Genomic DNA, 22721 nt, shown 5'->3' with positions numbered 1-22721 from the left:
CCGCAGTACACTGCAACGCTCGGGCAGCTTTAATGAGGCAACTAATTATGCTAGACTCTTTATAAATATACTATATTAAAGCTAAAAGTATAATTAAAAACATTTATTTAGACATTTTTTCGCATTGGGCTCTTCAAATCGGTGTAAATCGTATTTTTATCTGGGTGGCAAAGATAAAAAAAAAATATGTCGTGAATTAATCGCTTTATATCATATATATTAAAAATTTAAATTTTTTCTAACATTAATGGGTGTATTAAAGTTTCTAGATTATTTTGGTAAGTTTATGGACAGTCTAAATTAAAAACTGTATAAATGGGTAGCATTTTAATGGACTGATGCAAGTTGCTGTCACCTAGGACTTAAATGCAAATTTTCGGTGATAACGCACAAGGTCTACAGCGGTAAACTTTCGGTATGTTATTAAGCATAGTCAACTCTACCACAGTACAAAAATTCAGCTTTGGACAAATTTTTCACAGGTTGTCGTGGTTTCCTGGAGTAACATGAAAGTCTACGCGGGGAAGGGCGGCTACCTGATCCGAGAATGAAGGATAGGGCGAGATGGGAAGCGAAGATAAGAGCTGGTTGGGTGTCCGTGTTGGAGAGAGAGAGAGAGAGAGAGAGAGAGAAAGAGAGAAAGGCGATATTGTGGAAGACCTTCGAAAGATTCCCGCTAGATGGCAGGCCTCAGAGCTGCAACATTCGACAACCTCCCCTCACAGAAGCTCTCTCGCCACTAACTTGCCAAATCTCACCCGCTAGCTTATATACGTGCTGGCTGGCCATACAGTAGTAATAAACAAGCATTTATGAAACACTTAAGCTCATTTCCAACAAATTCTGACGAATGACTGTTTTTTGTCCTGCACCAATCCCCTTAAATAGTGTGGCTGGTTGATTAGATATGGTTAGCTACATTAAAAATACTTAAGAACATTATAAATTATATTTTTAAATATAACTATTTAACTTAACCAACCATCCTTACAGTTTTTAAATATTTTTAAATGTAGCTTAGCTAACCATTTGTTCACATAATTTTACAGAATTCTTTATGTAGCAACCTAACAGATTACACAATGTTTAGTGCTTTTAATGTACCTAACCGAATAACTTGTTAAACCGGTTAAATTACTTTAAGTTTCAAAACACCCTCTTAGAAAATTATTAAAAAAATGAAGTTAAAGAAAGCATTTTAAATTTTTTTTTGTAAAGGAGGTATTTTCTTCCAGTTAACCAAAAGTTCTTATGTTTCAATTCACAGAGTATATAAAACAATTTTTAAGGGAACAGAAGGAAAAAAATTAACATTTGATACTGAATATTAGAAGTAATGTAAATTATTTTACACCTACTTATAGCACCACTTTTATGTTTTACTACAAACTTTTTGCACAGCTTTTGCCATACTTTAACACCGCTCTTAACCAATTTTATTTATGTTTTTCAGGGTCCCTAAAACTCAGCAAAGTGTTGTCACTGAAGAATAATATTTACTGAGCAAAGAATTGCTCAGGTGTTGGCTAATCCACAATGAGACAGTTGCACAGAGAACGCAAAGGGCAAGAATATATATCTAGAGATTAGATAGGGTTTGAGGCCTGCCTAACATACAAGGAGATATTAATAATTTGCCATCCTTAGCTCATAGTTTAGAAATCTTTAGAGGTAAGCAACTACTATGTTCATAATTGTCACTAAAAAAAATGCCACATCAGAACACTAAGCACCTAAGCACTTGGTGTAACATGACCTGAGCTACACACATGTAGTTAAGAAATTAAGTTCATGAATTTTGGAGATTTCTGGACAAAAACCATGAAAATAAATTTTTAGTACTGTAGAGGTACTTGGTGAAGCACTCATAGAAGTATAACATTTGATTTTAAATGTCTTTAACTTTATTCTCTGTGTAATTTTATCTTTGCCTTATATTGAATATTATTTGCAATTTTTGTTCTCCATGAATATTTCACTCTAGATTAGACGTTAATTATATTACTTTCTATAAGTATGTTTCTTGATTAAAATAATTATTAATGCTTTATTTGATATTGTCCAATGAAAAACGGTGTTACTATATTTATGTATTGTTCCTGAGAGGTAACACTTAAGAGATTATTATTGATTGGAGGCTAGGCCACGATTAATATTCCGTTTAGACTATATTTGCGATTTCGAGCGATATTTCAATGAGCTCGGAACAAGGGAACATGAAATGTTTATTTTTTTTAAATTTGGAAGCTTAGTTTTGTTTGTTTGTTTGACGGCCAAGGGAGTTAGATACATCGTTAATAAGTTCCATGTAATTTGAGAATATAGAATCAAAGAATAAACGTGTAAAGTTTTAGTAGTAATTAATGAACGACGAAAAACCAGGAATAATATTGATATATTTCAAGAAAACCGGTACTACTAAGTATTAGAAGAGGTTGTGACCGATTATGGAGCATGACATCAAAACCGTCGATTGGGACAGGCAACGTAGATTAGCTTGATACCAGAAAATCAAATATATCACTGAAGCAAGAAAGAAGAGATGCCGACCCACGCCGCGAAGGAAGGATGTCGATCTACTAGAGGAGACATCGCGGACGACAGGATCCGAGGCAGAATCCACTACGACGACTCCAATTTTACAGACGTCAGGTTCAGAGGGAGAGGACCGGAGGAGTAACCTAACATACGACTTCGGCAGCTGCAGAGCCAGCAGCACAGGAAGGAAGCCACGTAGTTTGAAAGGTTTTCCAGAGCAGTCCAAATCGTGTAGCGGTTCAACGAGGTTTGGTTTCTCCACCCAAATGTACCCCAAACTGCGTAAAGTTCGTGTTAACCCTTTGATACTGAACAGTCACAAGATTTATAATCATTTTATTATTTTTACCCACAAATAATTAGAGTCAAATTTGTTCAAAAGAAACAATGGTGAATTAAGATTTGAAATGTCATAAGTTCAATCCAAGAATTTTATTCTTAAATGGAATAATATAAATGGACACTCTCCAATTGTAAACTGAGTTTTTATGCTACTATCAGTTCTAAGACCAGTAGTTCCTATAACTCTTGCTCTTCGACTGAGTACCGAAAGTTTAAAGTTTTTTTTTGTTATTGAAAGAAAGTGATGCATTTCAAGAGCAACTTATGCTTTTGGTTGGTAAATTACCAAATAATTCCAAGGAATTTATAATCATCATTGGTTTGAAATCTAACATAAACAAACTACCAAACTTAAATACTACAAATGTCATCTATGAAATAATGATGAGCTATATGATCTGGAATATTTGTGAATAATAATCAGGTGTTATGTTTTCATTATTGTCATATGCAGTGTAATTGGGTATGTCTGTGTAAATGTGTACTGTCACAAGCGTCACATAATTACATTGGTAGTAAAAATTCAAATTTTCAATACACCTTTCATTTCCAGTATCTCTGTTACACTAATGTTCATGACCACTTCACAGATTACAGATGTTTTGCACTACTATACTTGACTAATTAATGAATAACGTTAAAGAGAAGATATTGATTTGCAAAAAGATCTTATTCGTGGATTCAGCCCATAAAAGAGTGAAGTTAACTAAAGTACAGGTATACTTGGATATCGTCATCTCTAGAGGTTGGTTTCCATAGATTCGGTGTACCAACTGCAGGAAATAATAGTAGTTACTTTGTAGGTCTGTACCTATTGAACTGGTGACTAACAAAGGGACTAGATCAATAGATCTGTCTGTTAATCTCGGTGATGGAAAGATTTGGCGCCCATAACGTGTGGGCCAGATATGAACTATAGTAGCCTATATTCGTTGCCACTCAGACACCATGGACAAAATAAAAAATAAAAAAATTAAAAAAAATTCATTTTACATAGAGGATTCTGTTGCTAATATTCAACCTAGTCACAAAACAGAAATTAATATTTATTTAGCATGTCAGACACAGGTCCAGAAACCTACTTTCTGAGAGGAGAAAGTATAGCTCAGATTCAAGTCCTGAAAGAGAACCTAGGGAAATAGTATAATTACATAATGTTGAAGTCATGGCGTCACAACATGAAGCCGAGATGAGGGATTTGCCCCAAACACAAACAGCTACTCTAGATAAACTTTTCCGGTTTATACAAGAGGAAAAACTATAATGGGAACAGAAATAACTAGAACGGGAACAGAAGGAACGAGAGGAAAAACTGGAATGGGAACGGATAGAACGAGAAAGTGCTGAAAGATTAGACGGCCTAGTACAATTCCTTCACACCACATTAGGCAAGATATCCGAAGAAACGACAGAAATTAGAAACGATCTAACGGAAACTCAGCAGGAAATGGAACGGAAATTTTCCAGTATGCGAACACGTATCGAAACATTAGAATTATTCGGTAAAACCACGAATTGTAAGGTTTGCAGAGTGCATGAAAATTTAGCAGGAAGGTTGGATATAGTAGAATCTAGGGTAGGAGAGATGGAAAAGGAAACCAGACCAACTACAAATTTTCCTCCTACCATAACCACCAATTCAACTAGTGTGTGTCATCCAGATAGGGAAAATACCCATATAAACAATTCATTAATAAACGATAGAAAACAAAACCACAAAAGTCATAATGTGATACCTATGTCTAACGATCCGGTACTGACATTACACCACCCGGCTAGGAAATGGGTAGATGATGTGCCGACTTACACAGGAAAAAGTAAAGAAAATCCACAAAACGTTTTCTTAAACAATTAGAAGAATATTGCAAAACATTCAATCTATCGGATGCGGAGAAACTGAAATGCGTTAGCCACTGTTTGAAGAACACTGCCTATTTTTGGTGGGAATTATTGCAAGACTCCGTACACGAGTATGATTCGTTTCAAAGATTGTTTTTACAAAAATTTTGGAGTACCCGAATCCAGAGTAATTTAAGGATACAATTACATTCCGAAAAATTTGAAAATCGCATATTCCAGAACCTAGAATCACATATCAGCGAGATGTATGAGCGAACTCGCTATTTAGACTGCAGAATGGAGGAGGAGGAGTTCATTGCGATGATTATATCACAACTGCCTATTAATTATCAACTTCAACTCACAGGTCAACACTATAATAACATAGTGGATTTTAAGGAGCAACTCATGACCTACGACCGACTAGTGAAACTCGATAGAACGGCCACACACAAAGAAAGTCACGAACGTAAGAACACGAACCCGTCCGCGCCACTGTACAACAACTGGCGTAACCGAAACGACGAACATGGTAACGTACAAAAATCAATGCAAGTTCATACGTTAAATGTAGACAGTCGTAAACAAAACTGGTATCACCACGGCTATAGAGGTAGTCGATATAATAGTAATTACCCAAACTATCAGAATTACCGGCGTAAAAATGAAAAACGACAGGACCACCAAGAAGACGAACCGCGAATTGGGGATAAACGTCAGGAGGGGGCAGCTGTAGCTCGAGAGAATACGCGCGAGAATCAAAGCACGAAAGAACAGCCGACAGCCAACACCAACAGTTCCGAAAGTCAGTATCGTGTCGACGCACGAACTTTCGTACCATCAGGAAAAGGGAACAGTTTCACTATTGCAAGTCACGAGGCACGACAAGGAGTAAACAATGAATATTTTATCGCACCCAGCCACAAAAACGGCAACACAAAATGGTCGCTCGTGCAGGCAAACGGAGTAACAGAGGAAAGCCAAGGAGGAAATAATACTTTCGTGATTCCGCAAAGTACAGGTAATGGAGTTGCAAATTGAGTTCCCGAACAAATTAAAGGATTTAGAAATAGTACGGTAAACTAATCTGGGATGGAGGAACAGAGCTCCGCACGTCACGCACGTCACTCCCTAACGATAATGTTGCCGGGGCTAAAATTAAAAATACTTATGCACCCAATGACAGCCAAGACGCATTAATACCCAAACATGTAAACACGATAATTTTCAAGGAGAATGAGCGGGAGTTTATACTAAACGTGCCAGAGGAAACTGAAATCCAGTTCAAACAAGCTCTATGTCCGGAAATTCTATTAACATTAAACGGAGTAAAATTTCCAGTTTTGTTGGATAGCGGAGCTGAAATATCCTGCATAAGTGAAGATTGCGTAGAAATGATAGAGAGCACAGGTGTGACATTACCGCGAATGCCAGTACGTACCAAGCTTGAAGATTCTGGGAGTCACGTCAAGGGCTAGCTAGCCCCATTATTAACCGACAGACCTTGTTAGAAGTAGAAGGATTAGGTAAAAACAAGTACGCAAATATTTTGATAGTAAAGGGATTAGCAAAACCAATTATTTTAGGTGTTGATTTCCTAACCAGCAATAAAGTAGTTTTAGACTTCGCTGGATGGATAGTAACCGCCATGGATGATGCGGAAAATCCTAAGACTAAGGAACATTGGGAAGTTTCCGAAAAGTGTGTTTCTTTAATTCACATGGAGGAAACCTACATAAAAATATGTATGAATAATGTAATAGATTTGGTGGCGACAGAAACGGATTTAATCAATGCTGTGAATAGTGTTACGATGGTTGATGATTCAGGAAGAAATAAGCTTCTTCAGGTGTTAAAAAACTATCAGAAGGTGTTCTTAGAAAAACCTGGTTTAAACAAACTATATTAGGCTAGCATTGAAGTCCAACCCGGCGAACCTTTCCATAAAAAGTCTTATCCAATTCCGGCAAAATTTTTGAACGAGGCAGAGGAATATTTGCAGTTAATGTTGGACTGGAATGTAGTAAAACGAAGCACCTAGTCCTTTCACTAAAGTCATTCTTTGTGTGAGGAAGAAGGACGGAACCGTGCGTTTATGTCTAGATGCTAGAGAGATAAATAAAATCACCGTTTGAGACAGGGAAAGTCCTAGATCCACGAATGACATTCTACTGTACCATGGTGATAAATTTTTAACCACCCTGGATTTGTCGGTAGCTTACTGGCAAATACCGTTAGAAGATAACTCCAGGAAATACACTTTGTTTCTTTTTAAGAACTACCAATACGTATTGCAGGTCATGCCTTTCGGCTTGGCGCAATTTACTCGTTGTCTAGATGAAACACTAGGACCAGAGTGCAAGGGATTCGCACGCGCATATGTAGACGACATCTTAATTACATCATCCACTTACAAAGAACACCTCGAACACATCAGTATTGTGCTGACTAAATTACATGACGCAGGCATGACAGTGAAGCTAAAAAAGCAGTGTTTTGCCGACAAGAACTTACATTTCTAGGTCATATTTTGACTCCAACACCCACCTGAAATACTACATAGTATCAGCAGCTTTCCTACACCGAAGAACGTAAAACAATTGCGAACATTTCTGGGAGTCACAGGCGTCTATCGCAATTATAGCGACCAGGTAGCCAAAATTGCTGTGCCATTGTTGAACTTGCTAAAAAAAAAGGACAAGATGTGGAAATGGGACGAAGAGGAGAAAGCAGTGTTTGAAGGCCTCAAGAGGATATTTTTCGAAGAACGAGTCATGTATCACCCCATTTTAGGTAAAGGATTTTTATTGTATACTGATGCCTCCGAGTATGCGTTAGGCACAAAACTGGCTCAAACGGACGATGACGGAGTAGGGCGTACAGTTGTGATGGCGAGCAGGACGTTAAACACAGCAGAGAGAAATCATACAGTCACCGAGAAAGAGACACTATCTATAATAGAGAAGTTTAGAGACCTTCTTCTGGGAGAAAACATCAGACTACTAACCGACCATCAAGCTCTAATGTGTTTGAAAACAGGTACAATTTTTGGGAGTAGGCTAACTCGAAGGTGCTTGCTTATGCAAGAATTTGACTTGAAATATGCCATATTAAAGGCAAAGAAAATATAGTCGCTGATTTCCTTAGCCGAGTACCCGATGTTTTATTTGATGAAGTTCCGCAGAAGAAGAATTCCAAAGAGTTTTTGGTAGCAAATTTAGTAACCCAACAGATTAAAAACAATGTAACTATCAGAAATGTTTTTGAAAATTTAGCTCAGTTGCAAAACGAAGATGAATTTTGTAAAACTGTAATAGCTAAATTAGAGAACTCAGAAATCACACATAAACTCCATGATGAATACTGTGTTTCCAACAAGGGGGGTGTTATTCTGTCAAAATAAATTTTAATCCAGGTTTGAAGAACAGTGGAAACCCGTGATTCCGAAAGGAAACATCAATACTGTTGTATGGGAGACTCATTTGAACTGTGGTCATATTGGTTCAAAGAAACTGACTCAGTCTTTAAGTAGACAGTTGTATTCTCCGAACCTGCACAAGGCAGTAGCAGTAATCACAAAATCGTGCGACTTATGTCAAAAGGCGAAACATGAACAACAGAACCTTGAGGAAGAATTACAGCCTATCATTCCTGAGATACCTCTGAAATTGGTATCCGTGGATGTATTGGGACCCTTGCCTAGATCGACGGCAGGTGTAAAGTATGGTTTTGTAATGGTAGATCTGTTTACCAATTACACCAAGTTGTTCCCAATCGTCTGTACCACTAGCAAAATAGTGTTCCAAAAGGTCAAGCAATTTGTAGCATAAGTAGGTCACCTGGATGTGATTATTTCTGACCATGCCACACAATTTATAAGTCAAGTTTGGCAAGAAGAGCTAAAGGAATTGTGGATCATACCCAACATGTCTTCAGTGAGACACCCTCAGAGTAACCCTGTTGAAAGGCAGATGCGTACGTTGGGAAACATGCTACGAACATTTTTCCACGATGCACAACAGAGTTGGATGTGTAAGTTACCTTTTATAGAGTGTGTTCTGAATAACACGGTACACAGTTCCACCAGTGTCAGGTTACATTTTCAAGTAAAAACCAATGATAAGGCAAAAGCAATTTGCAATTATTGCTGTAAAGAAATATTGCGTGGTGGGAAATCTTCTAGGACATTCAATACATCAAATTTGTGGAATTACTTATCCCTGCATCATCAAAAAGAAGTTGGTGGTTCTGACAAATGTGATTCTCTCTCTATACCTTCAACAAGTTTTTGCCAGTTCACTGAACCACCTCAGAAGAAATTAAAGCAGCATGATTTGGGATTCTTTGTAGCAAAGCAAACAACATGGCAACAAAGTGATCCACGATGTGTTGAAGCAGTGAAAATGATTTGCCTCGAAATGCAACCAGCATCTATCGTAGAACATGAAGGTTTTCTGCAGTTTGTCAAAACCCTGCAGCCACGCTATTTGTTGCCGGGGATAAAGGATATTATGGGTAAACAAATTCCAGAGTTACTTGAAACTGTTAGAGCCAAAGTTAAAGACATATTGTCAGCTGCTGGGCATGTTGCAATTACGACAGATTTGTGGATGTCTGGTGCTGGTGGTGACTTTATTAGTATAACTGCCCATTTCATAGATGAAGAGTAGGAATTCATTCATCTGTCTTTAGAAGTGATGCCATTTTGTGGTGCCAATCACACAGGTGAGCTCATAGCAGACAACATTCGGGCAGCCCTTTCTGCATGGGGTATTGAAGAAAAAGTGAAAATAATTGTTTCAGACAGTGCAGCGAACATAAAAATTGCTGTTTCTCTGCTACATTGTATCAATCATGTTCCTTGTGTTCAACACAGACTGCATTTGGTTGTGAAAGATGGGTGCATGAATCAGTCTGCTGTCATAAAATTGACTTCAGCAGCAAAACAAATTGTGTCACATTAACATTTTCACATGTCTGTTCATCAACAAAAATTTTGAAAGAGGCTCGGGTGAAGTACAACCTTCCACAACACACTCTCATCAAAGAAGAACCAACTAGATGGGACTCTTGCTTTGACATGTTAGAAAGGCTAGTTGAATAGCAAGAAACTTTACAAAACATTACTCGTAAAATTCCCGGACTTAACACTCACTTTTCTCCAGCAGACTGGACCCTGGCCGAAGGGATCATCGAGATATTAAAACTATTCAAGGAAGCGACTTTGTCTCTCAGTTCATTAAACTGTATGATATCTGATGTTATACCTCTAGTTAACAGCCTTGACAGGGGTCTCCAAAAATTCAAGATAAAGAAAGTGTTTGGTTTGAAATCTGCTATTACTGAAATGCTGCATTCGTTGCACAGTAGATTTGAAGGTGTAGAATATAACATCGAAGTGTATGCAGCTGCGACAATTTTGGATCCACGATACAAAAACAGGTAGGTGTAAGGATGTTCAAATTGTAGCATTGCAGTATACATGCCTTTTAAACTAATAATAATGTTACTAAGAATGGGTTAAGTTGCCGGCATATTTGATTCTGAATTTATAATTATTTAATAATCATGTTTCTTCTGTCATCCTTTCAACTTTGTTTTGCTACTTATATTTACCTAATATTATGTGTAATGAGTTTTTTCTATTATTTATTTAAATTTGAATATCGTGTTATAATTATATATTACGTTTTTATTAGAATGCAGATGTTGCATAATGATTCTAGAACAAGGGACTGTGTCTGGGGTGATGTGTAGAAAGAGAGGCATAAGAGGCCTGTGAGTGCGAGTGAGATAGGAACAGTGATTCCCCAGTAAGAGAGAGACTGCAAAGATATCTCGTCACTGCGTGGGAACTGAGTGATAACTGCTGTCTCACAGTGTGGGAGAGAGAACGAGAATGTAAAGTCCCTGGCTCTGTGTATAGAAAACTGTTTTCAATGTATGTCACGTATTCTGATTGGCTTGTGATTTGTAGTGTGAATGAAGCATGTATGTGATTGGTCGGTGAGGTTCTGTGACTGCCCTTCCTGCGTGGAGGAACCAGTGCCATGATCTCGTCAGTCGTCTGTCGATCGCTGCACCAGGAGGGCGCGTTCGGTGGCTTCTCACAAAATATGTAGAAATGAAGGACTTAACCTACGTCATTTATCGCTAAGTAACATCGCCCGAGCTGCGAGCAATTCTCGACAGGCGGATGTACGAGTTGAATGTGTGAACAAAACATTGAAAGTGATTGGATGCGGTTGTTTCGTCTTTCGGACAATAAAACTCTCAAATGAAAAAGAAAGAAGATCTTTTTATTTCATATAACGAATCGCAGGGGTGCAGAATATGTTCGATCGCGCGAACAATGTTCGGGGGAAATCAGGGCACCTTGGGGGAAATATTTGTTGAGAAAAAACACTGGAACATGTTTACATTACATGCAAAATTATTGCTGAACACTCAGGTCGTGTTATCACACACTACCCGTCAGTACAGTCCTAGTTTTACCATATAATAAATATATCTAATCATTACACTTTCATGACTACATAAACTTTAGGTCCCTCGATTCCAACCCGGTCTTATAAACAAACGTACATAACCTACCGTTTATTTTATCGCTTGATAGAACAGCGTATTGCGTGTGTTTAGTTTGCTTCTTATTAGTTTGTCTGGTAATCTTTGTTACCACTGACTTGTTTAATAATTAATATATCCGAGGTTGTATTTTTATTTATTTTTATTACGTGTACATCGCTCGGTTTTGTCTGGTTGATTGGCACACACGTAGATAAAAAAAATTACTACGCACAATCGTTGCCTGTGTGAAATGCAACTGTGGAATACATTTCACCCGGGATTTATTCTGAGATTAAAATTTCGTAAAATCTTAAATACTTTTCTCTGTGACCGATATATAAACAGTTTTAGCTACCTAGTAATGAATGGTCAAAAAAAACTAGCAGCTTGCGTCTTTAGTACATGTGCGAGAAAAGAGAGCGGTGACGCTACGATGCAAGCAAGAGATTTCGATTCGATATTCTCGACATTCGCTTTAGAGATCGATAATAGTTCCGTAACAAGTAACAACTGTCTAACGATTTTTCGAGATAAAGACATATCTGGCGTATCATTACGGTAAAATCAGTTGTTTTGTTGTTTTTTCGAAGTAATTTGAAAAATCTGGAGATATTTTGCAGTATATTACTCGCTCTGTGATTAGGCCTACACTGTGTGTTGTTTGCCGCGACCCGATTCTTAATGTAGGCCTATGTTGTGAATTTCTTCAAGGAAAACAATGTATACTTTCAAAAGTAAACAAGACGTAAACTGTGCATTTTGTGACTGGCGAGGGAGACGCGATAAGCTCACAAAGCACGTTTATAGTAAACATCCCAATGAAAAACCTAGAACTAAAGACCAAAGTAGTATTTCCACATTTGTAACAAACAAAACCGGCGATGCTGTAGAACTTTGTACCATTAATGTGACTGAAAATGATTTCCCCTGTAATAGTAGCTGTGAACCTTCAAACAAAGTAAGAAAATTAGAAGACTCGTCTGTCATTCAAATTGAGGAAACACTGAGTCGGGAATCACCAGTTTCGTCTCGCACACAAGATGACAATGATGCTGTTGACGAAAAAAACTCTGCCGAGATCAACAAGCAGTTAGCGACTATTTTCCAAACATTGTCTAGCCTTACTAACAAAGTTGATGTATTATTGAAACCAAATAAATCTGTGACGAAGGCCCGAGTCATTCCAACGTTAACACTCGATAATGAAGCATTTGAAACAAAAATTAAGTTACTTAGAGTTTGCAAAACAGTTCCAGAAATTTGTCAAATTATGCCTTGTTTAGTCGGCGGTACAACAACAATTCAATGTTCTCCATGTGTAGAACATTATAAATGTATTCCTAAGGAAGTAGCTATTCTAAAAACCAGCAGTTTTGGTATTTTTACTCTTCCAAGTGAAAAACAGTTGATGCAACCAACTCAGAGTACTGAGTTTCGAAATATGAAGACCCACATCTTTGATCATTTAGAATCAAATGCACATAAGTGGTGTGTAAAGTTTTCTGAAACAACAGAAAAAATGAATGTGAAGGTGAAAAAAGAACACGAAAAGGTGGGACTTAGGGTTGCCAGGAGTGCTTACAGTGCAATCAAAGAAGGAAAGGGTGGCAAGTTTTTTGAACGTTTATTGAGTTTAAATGTTCTAAATGATGCTGATGTTGGTGAACTTAATCATTCCACCGAATTTTTCAGGGAATACAGGAAAAATATATTCTTTACTATGAATGCAAAAATATGTGACTTTTTAAGTACAAAAAATCCAGTGACAAATCATCTTCCCCTTGTGTCAGTTACAGCGGACAAAATCACCAAACTACACCGAACATACCAGATAACATGTTTGGTTACACTTGTAGAGGGTGTTCAGACATGCATCGTGATTGATATCTCACCATGTGGTACCTCACACAAAGGTGTTGTTTTAGTTGAAAAACTGCAGTGTGCCCTTGAAAACTTTAAAATTAAGTTGAGTGAACAACTTAATGGAATGGCATTTGATGGCCAATATTTCGATCTTGGTGTGGACAAAAAATTAGTAAGCCTTTGTAAAGATGCCCATCATGACTTCTTTCTTCCTATGTGGGACTTAGCCCATAGGCTAGAGTGTGTTTTAAATGATGTTCGTAAAGTTCAGTCATTATCATGGCTCAACAATCAAGCTCAAACTGTAGGTCATTTAATGAAACACTACAATTGGGGTATTGGCTATGAAGAAATAATTGCTTTAGCAGATAAATTACAAGTGGCTGTTTTGAATCCAAAATCATTCCAGGAAACTCGTTTTGTTCAGAGTGAATTAAGAGTTTATCAAACATTCCAAAAAGACTTCAAGTTGTTTTTTATAGACTTACAAAAGAAGCGCACTGAATGCATCAAGAAAGGCAACAATACTCAAGCCAAGGATTACTCATTGGAACTGAATAATTTTTCCAGTCCTAGTTTTATATATCAACTGCTTGGGACTATTGATATATTGGAGCTTGTAACAGAATTCAGCTGTACCTCTCAGAATGTAAACACTTGCATTTGGACAATCTTTGATTATTACAATTGCATGATAAACACACTTAATGACATGGTAATGGAACTGAAACAAGGGTGCATAACTGAAAAAAACTTTCCATCTCTTGTAAAGGAAATTGACTCTTTAAATTGCCATGTATATCAAGACTGTCTGTTGGTTAATCCAGACTGTCTTAGATCAAGCCGTTCCCAGACTTGGCATCAGGAGGACGAAGCATCAGATGAAGAAAGTTTTAAACTTTCCAGAACAAAATTAGCAACCTTTTGTGTAACACTTCTTGAAAAACTTGCACTTAGAATTACTGAACCACCAATAGTAGAAAATATGAGGAAATGTTTTAGCAGCAAATACTTGACATGCCCTCCAGATACATCAGCTGTGCCTACAATTAAGGAATCTCTAGAAACTCTTGTTGCATGGGTCAATGAAAACAGAGGATGCAAGCTAGACAGTGAGGTTCTTTTTTCTCAACTTAATAGTTTGAGAAACAACCTTTTAAACACACCATTTTTCAAAAACGTCGATTCTTTAGAAGAAAATCAGAAACCAAAATTAATCGTTCAGGACAACACAGTAATAAAAGAAGCATTTACTAACCCTGATGTGTTTGCTCACATTCCTGAAATAATTTATCTGCTTGAGAACTGTATGAAAATATGTAGTGAAGCAGTTTGTGAATCAGTAGGATCAGTTATTGGGAACCACCTCCATAATCGGAATATTCATTTTGACACTCTGTTCCATGAAGTCTTTATTTCTTGGAATGGACCTCCAGTTCACAAGGCTTCACAGCTGTTAAAAGAATCTTTGGACAGGCATTTCCATGGTGGAAAGTACCATTTTACACGATTTTCTTCAGCATCTCGTCTCAAGGTGTACAACACTTCGAAGTTGATTGACAAACTTCACAAAGAGAGAGGAAGGCTGCCATTTCTCGGAGATGATTGACTTAAGAAAACAGTGCATGTTTTAATGTATTTTTCATAATGAAATTAAGTGTAAAATATGTAACAAAACTCCAATTTTAATGACGGTACATAATTTTAAACATAATTTAATTGTCCATTACCGTACACGAAAATTTACGCAGTTTTAGGGGAAATTTTGAATCAAATTATGGTGTTCTGGGGAAATATTGGTCCCTGTACATTTTCTGCACCCCTGACGAATCGTAACAAAATGTTCAAAATACAATAATACTCGGGCAGTATGTTAGTGCCTTGACCATTTAGGCCCTAATGAAAAGATGTTCACTGTTTCAATTCAAAATCAAATTACAGTAATTTTTTAGTGACTTTAATGTTTAATATACAAAATTTTATTCTTAGACAAATAAGTATCTACTAAAAATCAATATTTCCACCTACATAGTTGGTAGTTATACAAACACTTTAAAATCAAGTTGATTTTTGTATAGATATAAAAAGCCTTGAAATAAAAAAAAATATATTTTCCCATGGTGTTTCAAGATCATCACGCAGCAGAAAGGGCTGTAGACTGGCTGGCTGAACGTGTCCGACCTGAGAATTGCCCAGATCCAAAGTTACCAGTTAAAAAGCCCACAGAGAAATTTAAATCAGCTCTTCAAGTTATTTGTTCACAGCTGATTGAAGATTCACCGACAGCCTCAAAAACTGAAAATAGTTTATCAAATGAATTTGCACAGTATCTATCAGAACCAAACATACCATTGAATGACAGCCCACTGGCGTACTGGAAGGCAAATTCTACCTTTCCGAGACTGAAATTGTTAGCAAGAATATATCTTGGCTTTCCACCTGTCTTAATTCATTCTGAAAGATTGTTTAGCTCTGCAGGTGGAATTTTTACCAAAAAATGGAATCGCCTTCCACCTGAACACATTCAAATGCTAAAATTTCTCCAGAAAAATCTGAAATTTGTTTCCTTGTAATTACAATATGTTTTTTGCATAATGTAGGTAATACCTACAACAGAATATTGCATTATCTGGCCTTGAAAAACAATTTAATTTTTTAAGACCTTGAATTTAGAGAGCTTATTTGTAAGCCATTATGATAATTTCATTATTAGCTTTCATTTAATGTAAATTTACAATATTTTACAAGTAATAAAAATAATATACGTTCACATAAGTATGTTTTATTAATATTTAACATTTTTCATTATTAGAGGTACTCGAATTTCGTTAATGACGAAATCGCAACATTTTTACTAACGATTTTGGAACTACATTCTCAGCACTTACAAATGTATTTCCAAAAGCCTATTTTGATTTTACAGCATTTTGTTTTCACGAACTAACTGGCGATGCCGCAAAATTCATTACTATTCGCGATTTTCTTGTTGTTTCACAAAATATCCGCAAAATGTCAGAATTTTAACGCGATATGAATATTAAGTTTCACAATAATACTTTTGCCATAAAACGTATTCGTTTAGTAAACCAAAACATCGTAAGCCATCTTTATTATGAGATGCGCCATAGATAAGTTGAACCTAATTAAATACCAAACACTCTGCCTGAAAGCGGCAACCATTTATCAGCATTCCTAGCGGGATGTGGATGAAGTTAGCCGTTTGGCCATATTCGTTTCCGTTGCAGAGATACTTATCTCTGTTCCGTTGTTTTATTGCTTGTAAAAAATAACAATGAGGTTATGGGATTTTAAGGTCGCAATACGCCGGTCATGTGAAATGACCAAATGAGGTTTGAAAAGATCCTACGTTCCATGTAAATAATTAAATGTGAACGAAAATAGGTAGTTGCGGTTTGTTTTGTTTGAAGTTTACTACTTGGTTTACTTGATACTTCATAATGCCTAAAGTCGTATCAGTGATTGAACGAGCTAAAGAATACGAGCATGAAGGATTCATTGTTTTTAATAAAGAAAATCTGATAATGATGTGTAAATTTTGCAATACGGTAGTAGATTGGAAAAGGAAAGATAGTTGTGAAAACACTGCAAACAGCGAGCATCTCATTTAGAGAAGAAAAAAAGTCAAACATCACCATCAGGTTGTGGAGTCAAAAGGCAAGTGACACTCGAGGATAATATTGTTCTCCATAAACGAGCAAAGGAAATTAAAGTCAAATTTCCAAGCGATGCAGTGCGTGCATTTGTTTCTGCAAATATTCCCCTAGAGAAGCTAGATCACCCAGCTATGAGGGAATGGTTAAATGAATACATGAAAGGTAAGTCAAGGAAATGTGTTATGGTTCTAACGTCCTAATAAACACAATTTTATGGGAAAGAGGCCGGAAAATGTGAAGTAAAACAAAATTATAGTAAATTAAAAAAAAACTTTTGAGCCTGGAATTTTACATGTACTATAATCATTGTAATTAACTAATTTTTTAGGGAACCCTTTCTTACATGTTTACCAAACTACGTATTTGGCCAAATTGGCCAATTCTCCTGACAGGAAAAAAATAATTCTATCAAGTTTTGTGCAGGAACATAGCATAGGCCTATTTAATACTCAAAATGTTTAATTACATAAACACAGACAGTCAAATTCTAGACACTATTTGTGATGTAAAATTTAAGTAATGTGTATATAATCTACTAGATAACATTTCCACTTCTGTAAGGCTTACGCAGGAATCCAGTGATTGCTGTATCAAGTATCATGTACAGCTTTGTGTGTATATCATGAAATTAAATAAATAGTAGAACAAATGCACTCATTTAATAAAGAAAAAAATTTTTTTAACCAAAATATACCACCGCAATACTTTTTATTTACTGAAATATAGCACCCAAATCCTATAGTTTATTTACCGAAATCAGGCAGTTTTATTTACCATTTTTCATGGGCTCTATTCATTATTGTCTCTAACAGTACTCCAGAAACACAATTTTATAGAATCAGTGTTAGAAATGAGATAGGCCTATTATCAGAATATCAGGTATCGGATCGGTAAATTTGGAAATATCGGAATCTGTATCTGTATCGGGTTTTTGGATATCGGGCCATCACTACTTTAACTTTATTCTCTGTGTAATTTTATATTTGCCTTATATTGAATGCTATTTGCAATTTTTGTTCTCTATGAATATTTAACTCTAGCTTAGATGTTAATTTTATTACTTTCTATAAGTATGTTTCTTGATTAAAATATTTAATGCTTTATTTGATATTGTCCAATGAAAATCGGTGTTACTATATTTATGTATTGTTCCTGAGAGGTAACACTTAAGAGATTATTATTGATTGGAGGCTAGGCCACGAGAACTGATAGTAGCATACAAACTCAGTTTACAATTGGAGAGTGTCCATTTATATTATTCCATTTCAAAATAAAATTATTGGATTGAACTTATGAAATTTCAAATCTGGGAGATAACACTTAATTCACCATCGTTTCTTTTGAACAAATTTGACTAACTATTTGTGGGTCAAAATAAGACATAATGAAATGTCTTAATTAATTTCTTAAAAAGATTTAATCTGTATTTGAATTGATAATCACGTACTATAAATCTTAGGATTCTGTTATTTTAAACAATAATTGATTTAGTTATATTGTCACAAAATATCTACGTATTTTCAAATAAAAACATTATTATTCGCCGGTCATGACTTTCTGGCTGGACAAGTTATGATTAGAGGCAAGATTTTGTGGTGTTATTTTAAGACAAATTTCGGTGTAAAGAAATAAAGATTTCGGTGTTATATGGTTTTATTTTTTTGCTTAAAATACCCACGGCAAAATTTTCTTGCTTTTCTGTACGACATGCAAATTTATTAAAACAAATATTAATAAACACTAAAACCTCATGATCTAATTACAATTAAGTTCATTTGCAAATTCATAGATAATTAAGTTCATTTGCAAATTCATAAATTCAAACTTTTAAATAACTACTAAAAATTTCACGACTCAATTACAATCACATGCACTACAAAATTACACAATTGAGCACTTCCAAAGTTATTATTAAGACGGTTTTATTGAAATGCTATCATAGTTAAATTTTTCTGCATTTTCTGGAGTGAGACGTTGTCTTCTGTCACTAACTTCCAGTGAGTACCTGGAAAATGAACGTTCTGCATCAACATTTGATGTTGGGAACCAGATTGCCCTTAAACTGGCTTGAGCAAATTCACTGTAGTCCCCTTTAAGGGAGCAAATTACCTTTGCAACATCAATTTGGCTTGTTTCTGGCAATGAAAGTTCATCCTCAATTATTTTTTTTAAAGCAACATAGCCATGTATGAATGTATCAATGGGAAGATGGGAAACAGAAGGCAAGTTATGCAGAGACTTCTGTAGGTTTGCATCTTCTATGCTAACCCTACTCACATTTCTTGGGTTGAACAGCAAATTAATGGCATTAAAGACTCTTAGACAAGGATTTTTGTCAATAAGCTCACCCAGTTTCATTTCACATTTAAGTGAAGTCAACTTTAGGCACTGTTTCACATTCGCCTGTTCCACTGTGTTAAGTTCAGATAATTTTTCATTCACATTGGAGGAAAATACACCAACACTCAAAAGATGAAATTTTGTTTTGATGTTGCTCACTTTTGATGAGAGAACATGTGCTGTGGGGTAGGATGATCCTTCCAGAAGGGTAAGCAAAGCGACTAAAGATGCACAATTTTGTGACACGAATAAAGCTTGTAGTTCTGTCACTTTGATATCTTCTAGTGTCATTTCTTTCAAAAATTTAACTCCAGTCGGCGGTTGGGAGATCACCACCACCCTTCACAAACTCCTTGAACCACTCCCGTAGTTTTGGATGATCCAGCTTCTCCACTGGCACATTGGCAAGACACAAAAGCTTCTGTCGTTTTTAATAAAAACTCTTCTTTGTCGTCCTTTACCTTTTTCGCTAAGTTTTCGCATTCTACTATGGAAACTTGTCATTTAACAGATGAGTTTTGCCTCAAATGCTTATGTTTCTCACTCGCGACATGTTTCACTAGCGTATCGCGTCTCTCGTAGTCTCTCGCGTCTGCAGTTACAGAATTTGCACATTAAAATTTTATCACTGACATAAAATCCTTCGCTGGAAAATTCTTTCGATCGGTCACTAGCAGAAACCTTCGTTTTAGGCATTATCAAAAATTTTTAATCACTTAGGAAGAATTTAACCTCTTAATACGCAAAAATTTACCGTGCTGGAAAGATCAAAACAATGGAGAATAGATGCGAATATAAACGCATACCGAATACCAACATACGTACGTGAAAATTAATACCGACTTAAACATGTACTATTTATTACGTTAAGCAGGGTTAATTTTATTTTCATACCCTACGTACTTTATTTTAAATAAACAGTAAAAGCAATGCATTTTAGTGTGTAATATTTTAATGATTAAAAACGTAATCTTAGAAAAACATATTTTGGATGTTTGTTATTTTTGTATTTACAGAAAGTGAACGGCGGCCATTGTATCATAGTTATCCACATCTTAAATTATTATGGTACACAAGATTACCGTTTAAAGAAAATATTACGTTAACTCCGAGACTTCATTTTAAAATCTATAATGAATCACTGTCGCATATAATATATATGGCTGCTAGTTACTGTCAGAAGTATTTGATTGTGCTGAAGATAGTGAATTGTCCTTACAGAATGGAAAAAAAAAAAAAAAAAAAAAAACGCAAATAATCAGGATAGACGATATTTCGTGACATATCGCGGATTTCGCACAATTTCATTTTATTTCGTGTTTTCAAGTGGTTTTCGGTGTTATTTCGTTTTATCGCGCATTACCATATAATCATGTCTCTAGTTATGATGCCATGATGAGCAGTTCAACTTTACAAAATATTCACTGGCCAAAATATCTGCAAGTTAAATTATAATGATATAGCTCTAAACCTGCCATTTTAAAATAAGTTTAAATATTTATAAAGTTAAACCGTGTGAGCATGTGTGCATATATATACAAGTCATTCAATCAGTAAAACATGAAATCTAAGATATACCTGGTAGGTCTTTTCGCAGAGTCCCCATCATGAGATGGTATCATATCCTGAAACAATCACACAAATATAATTAGCTCTTCTCCCAAGCATGCAATAACAATAAGTCTGACTTTTTATATAAAGAGCATTATAATGCCCACTTATCACACAATAACCTTAAATGGCAGATACCATGTATGATTTAAGCAAATAAACCCTTAAAAATAAACCAAATATAGGGCACTGCATGGAAATTCATTCCTGTTAGCTACCTCATTAAGAAACAACTGAGAATAATTTCCATGCATTCAAGTATAAGTAGCTTCTGTTGTTTTGTAGACATACAGTATACCACAATGTGTGTGTAGTGTTGGAAGTTTATTTTCAAATCTTTTAGATAGAAACTTAATGGCTGAGGTAAAATTATGAGAATATGTTGAAAGAATAAACAAAATGAAAATTAGTTTTTATATTGAGAACGTTCAAAAATGCAAAGAAAAATATGATTTTTAAAACAAATTCTAATAACTCCCGGTTGTTTGTTTTAAAGAAACGATACAATCAAGATGAAATCTCAGTTAAACAATCTATCCTAATTAACAGAAACCTGAAAATGTTGTGATCACGATAAACTCACAAAATGACTTCATTTCTAAAGCTTTGAAGTTGAAATGCAATTTTATAATTTTTTTTCATCTTTTCGTTATGAAAATCAGGTCATTTGGATAATCTAATAATTGTTTGAAAAACATGCAGGTGAAAAAACTAGAACTAAAATAACCCTCACGCCAACAGGTGAAGTGTAGACACTTACAATGACACAGCCGCCATTAGCAATCGGCGTGCCTGGAGATGGGATCTTCCTGACTTCTGTGGGAGACCCTGACTCTGCATCGCTGTCGTCATCCACGGACCTCCCGCACTCCCGCTCCGGCTCGCTTCCTGCAAGGCCATCTCAGTTATAGCCGACACTGTTCGCCCTCAATAACGAATATGCAAACACGACTTCAAACCTTTCAGGGTGACGCCCATCATGATACGAGCACAGTGATTTAGTTTGGCAGACTGTACTCCAACACTATAAGGACAGAAACTTTCATTTATATTAAATTAGTGATGGGTAGGGACCCTGAAAAAATGCTAAATAAATTGTACAAAAGCTATGTTAAAATAAGGCCAAAGCATTGCAAAAATTCAGTGTAAAAAAATTTAACGCTACTTAAAAATTTTTGTTAAATGTTCACTATTGTTTTTATTCCCTTAAAAATTGTATTATGTATACTGTGAATTGAAACTTGCAGCGGTCAGGTCCGCTGCCTTCAAACTTCGCCGCGGGCGTCAACGCATCTTTCCCTCCCTCCTTCCCCCTCTTAGTGTTGTGTATTTTCTATCCTGGCCTCCCCTCTTGGGGTGGGCGCATGCGCGCCGTGCCGATTCCATATAAGCAGCCGTCAGGGTTTTATTCGCTCTTATTTTCTCTTTAGTAGTCATGAGCATGTAGTCTTCATGTAGAGTTTTCTTTATCAACGATGTGTGAGAGCGACCTCGGGGGGAAAGCTATGTAAGTGTCATATCTTGTGAGTGGGGCGGTGGCCCTTGCCATAATGTAATCCGCGAACCTTAACTATTGTTTTTGTTATCTAGTATAAATTCTCTTTCGGCTGCCACCTCGGAAAAAATATGTTTCGATTTAATTTTCTGACGTTTGCTTTTTCATGCATTTTCTAATTTCACTTAATTGGTTACTCAGAACTGTTCTCCCCCGAGAAGTCGATAATGATATTGATAATTATGATGTTATTTCTTAGTATGTAAACTTTATCGCGTGTAATATTTTTTGGTTCATGCATTTTTACCATACGTTTTAAGTATTTATTATCCTGTTTTTGTGGCGTAAGACTTGTAATTGTGTTGGTTGACATAATGGCCCTTTTGATGGTTCGTACAGGGATCATACTCCAGTTATGCGGGTGTTACTTGCGTTGAAGAATGTTCATGGCC

The 22721-nt window shown here is 36.0% G+C and overlaps 1 protein-coding gene across 2 annotated transcripts in view; it reads right to left on the bottom strand.

Annotated features, from left to right (window-relative positions):
• The window catches only part of LOC134531150 (serine/threonine-protein kinase D1), a 157764-nt gene that overhangs the window by 77181 nt on the left and 57862 nt on the right, over positions 1 to 22721 (bottom strand). For both annotated transcript variants that reach the window (XM_063366769.1, XM_063366770.1), the window contains exons 7-8: positions 21535 to 21662; positions 20742 to 20788 (exon numbers count right to left, since the gene is read on the bottom strand). In XM_063366769.1, coding sequence (XP_063222839.1) covers positions 20742 to 20788; positions 21535 to 21662 — 175 coding nt within the window. The remainder of the gene's footprint in view (positions 1 to 20741; positions 20789 to 21534; positions 21663 to 22721) is intronic.

Source organism: Bacillus rossius, chromosome 3 (genome assembly GCF_032445375.1).
Source record: "Bacillus rossius redtenbacheri isolate Brsri chromosome 3, Brsri_v3, whole genome shotgun sequence".
NCBI lineage: Eukaryota > Metazoa > Arthropoda > Insecta > Phasmatodea > Bacillidae > Bacillus > Bacillus rossius.
Note: the sequence above shows the minus strand (reverse complement) of the source record. Positions and strands in the feature narration are given on the sequence as shown.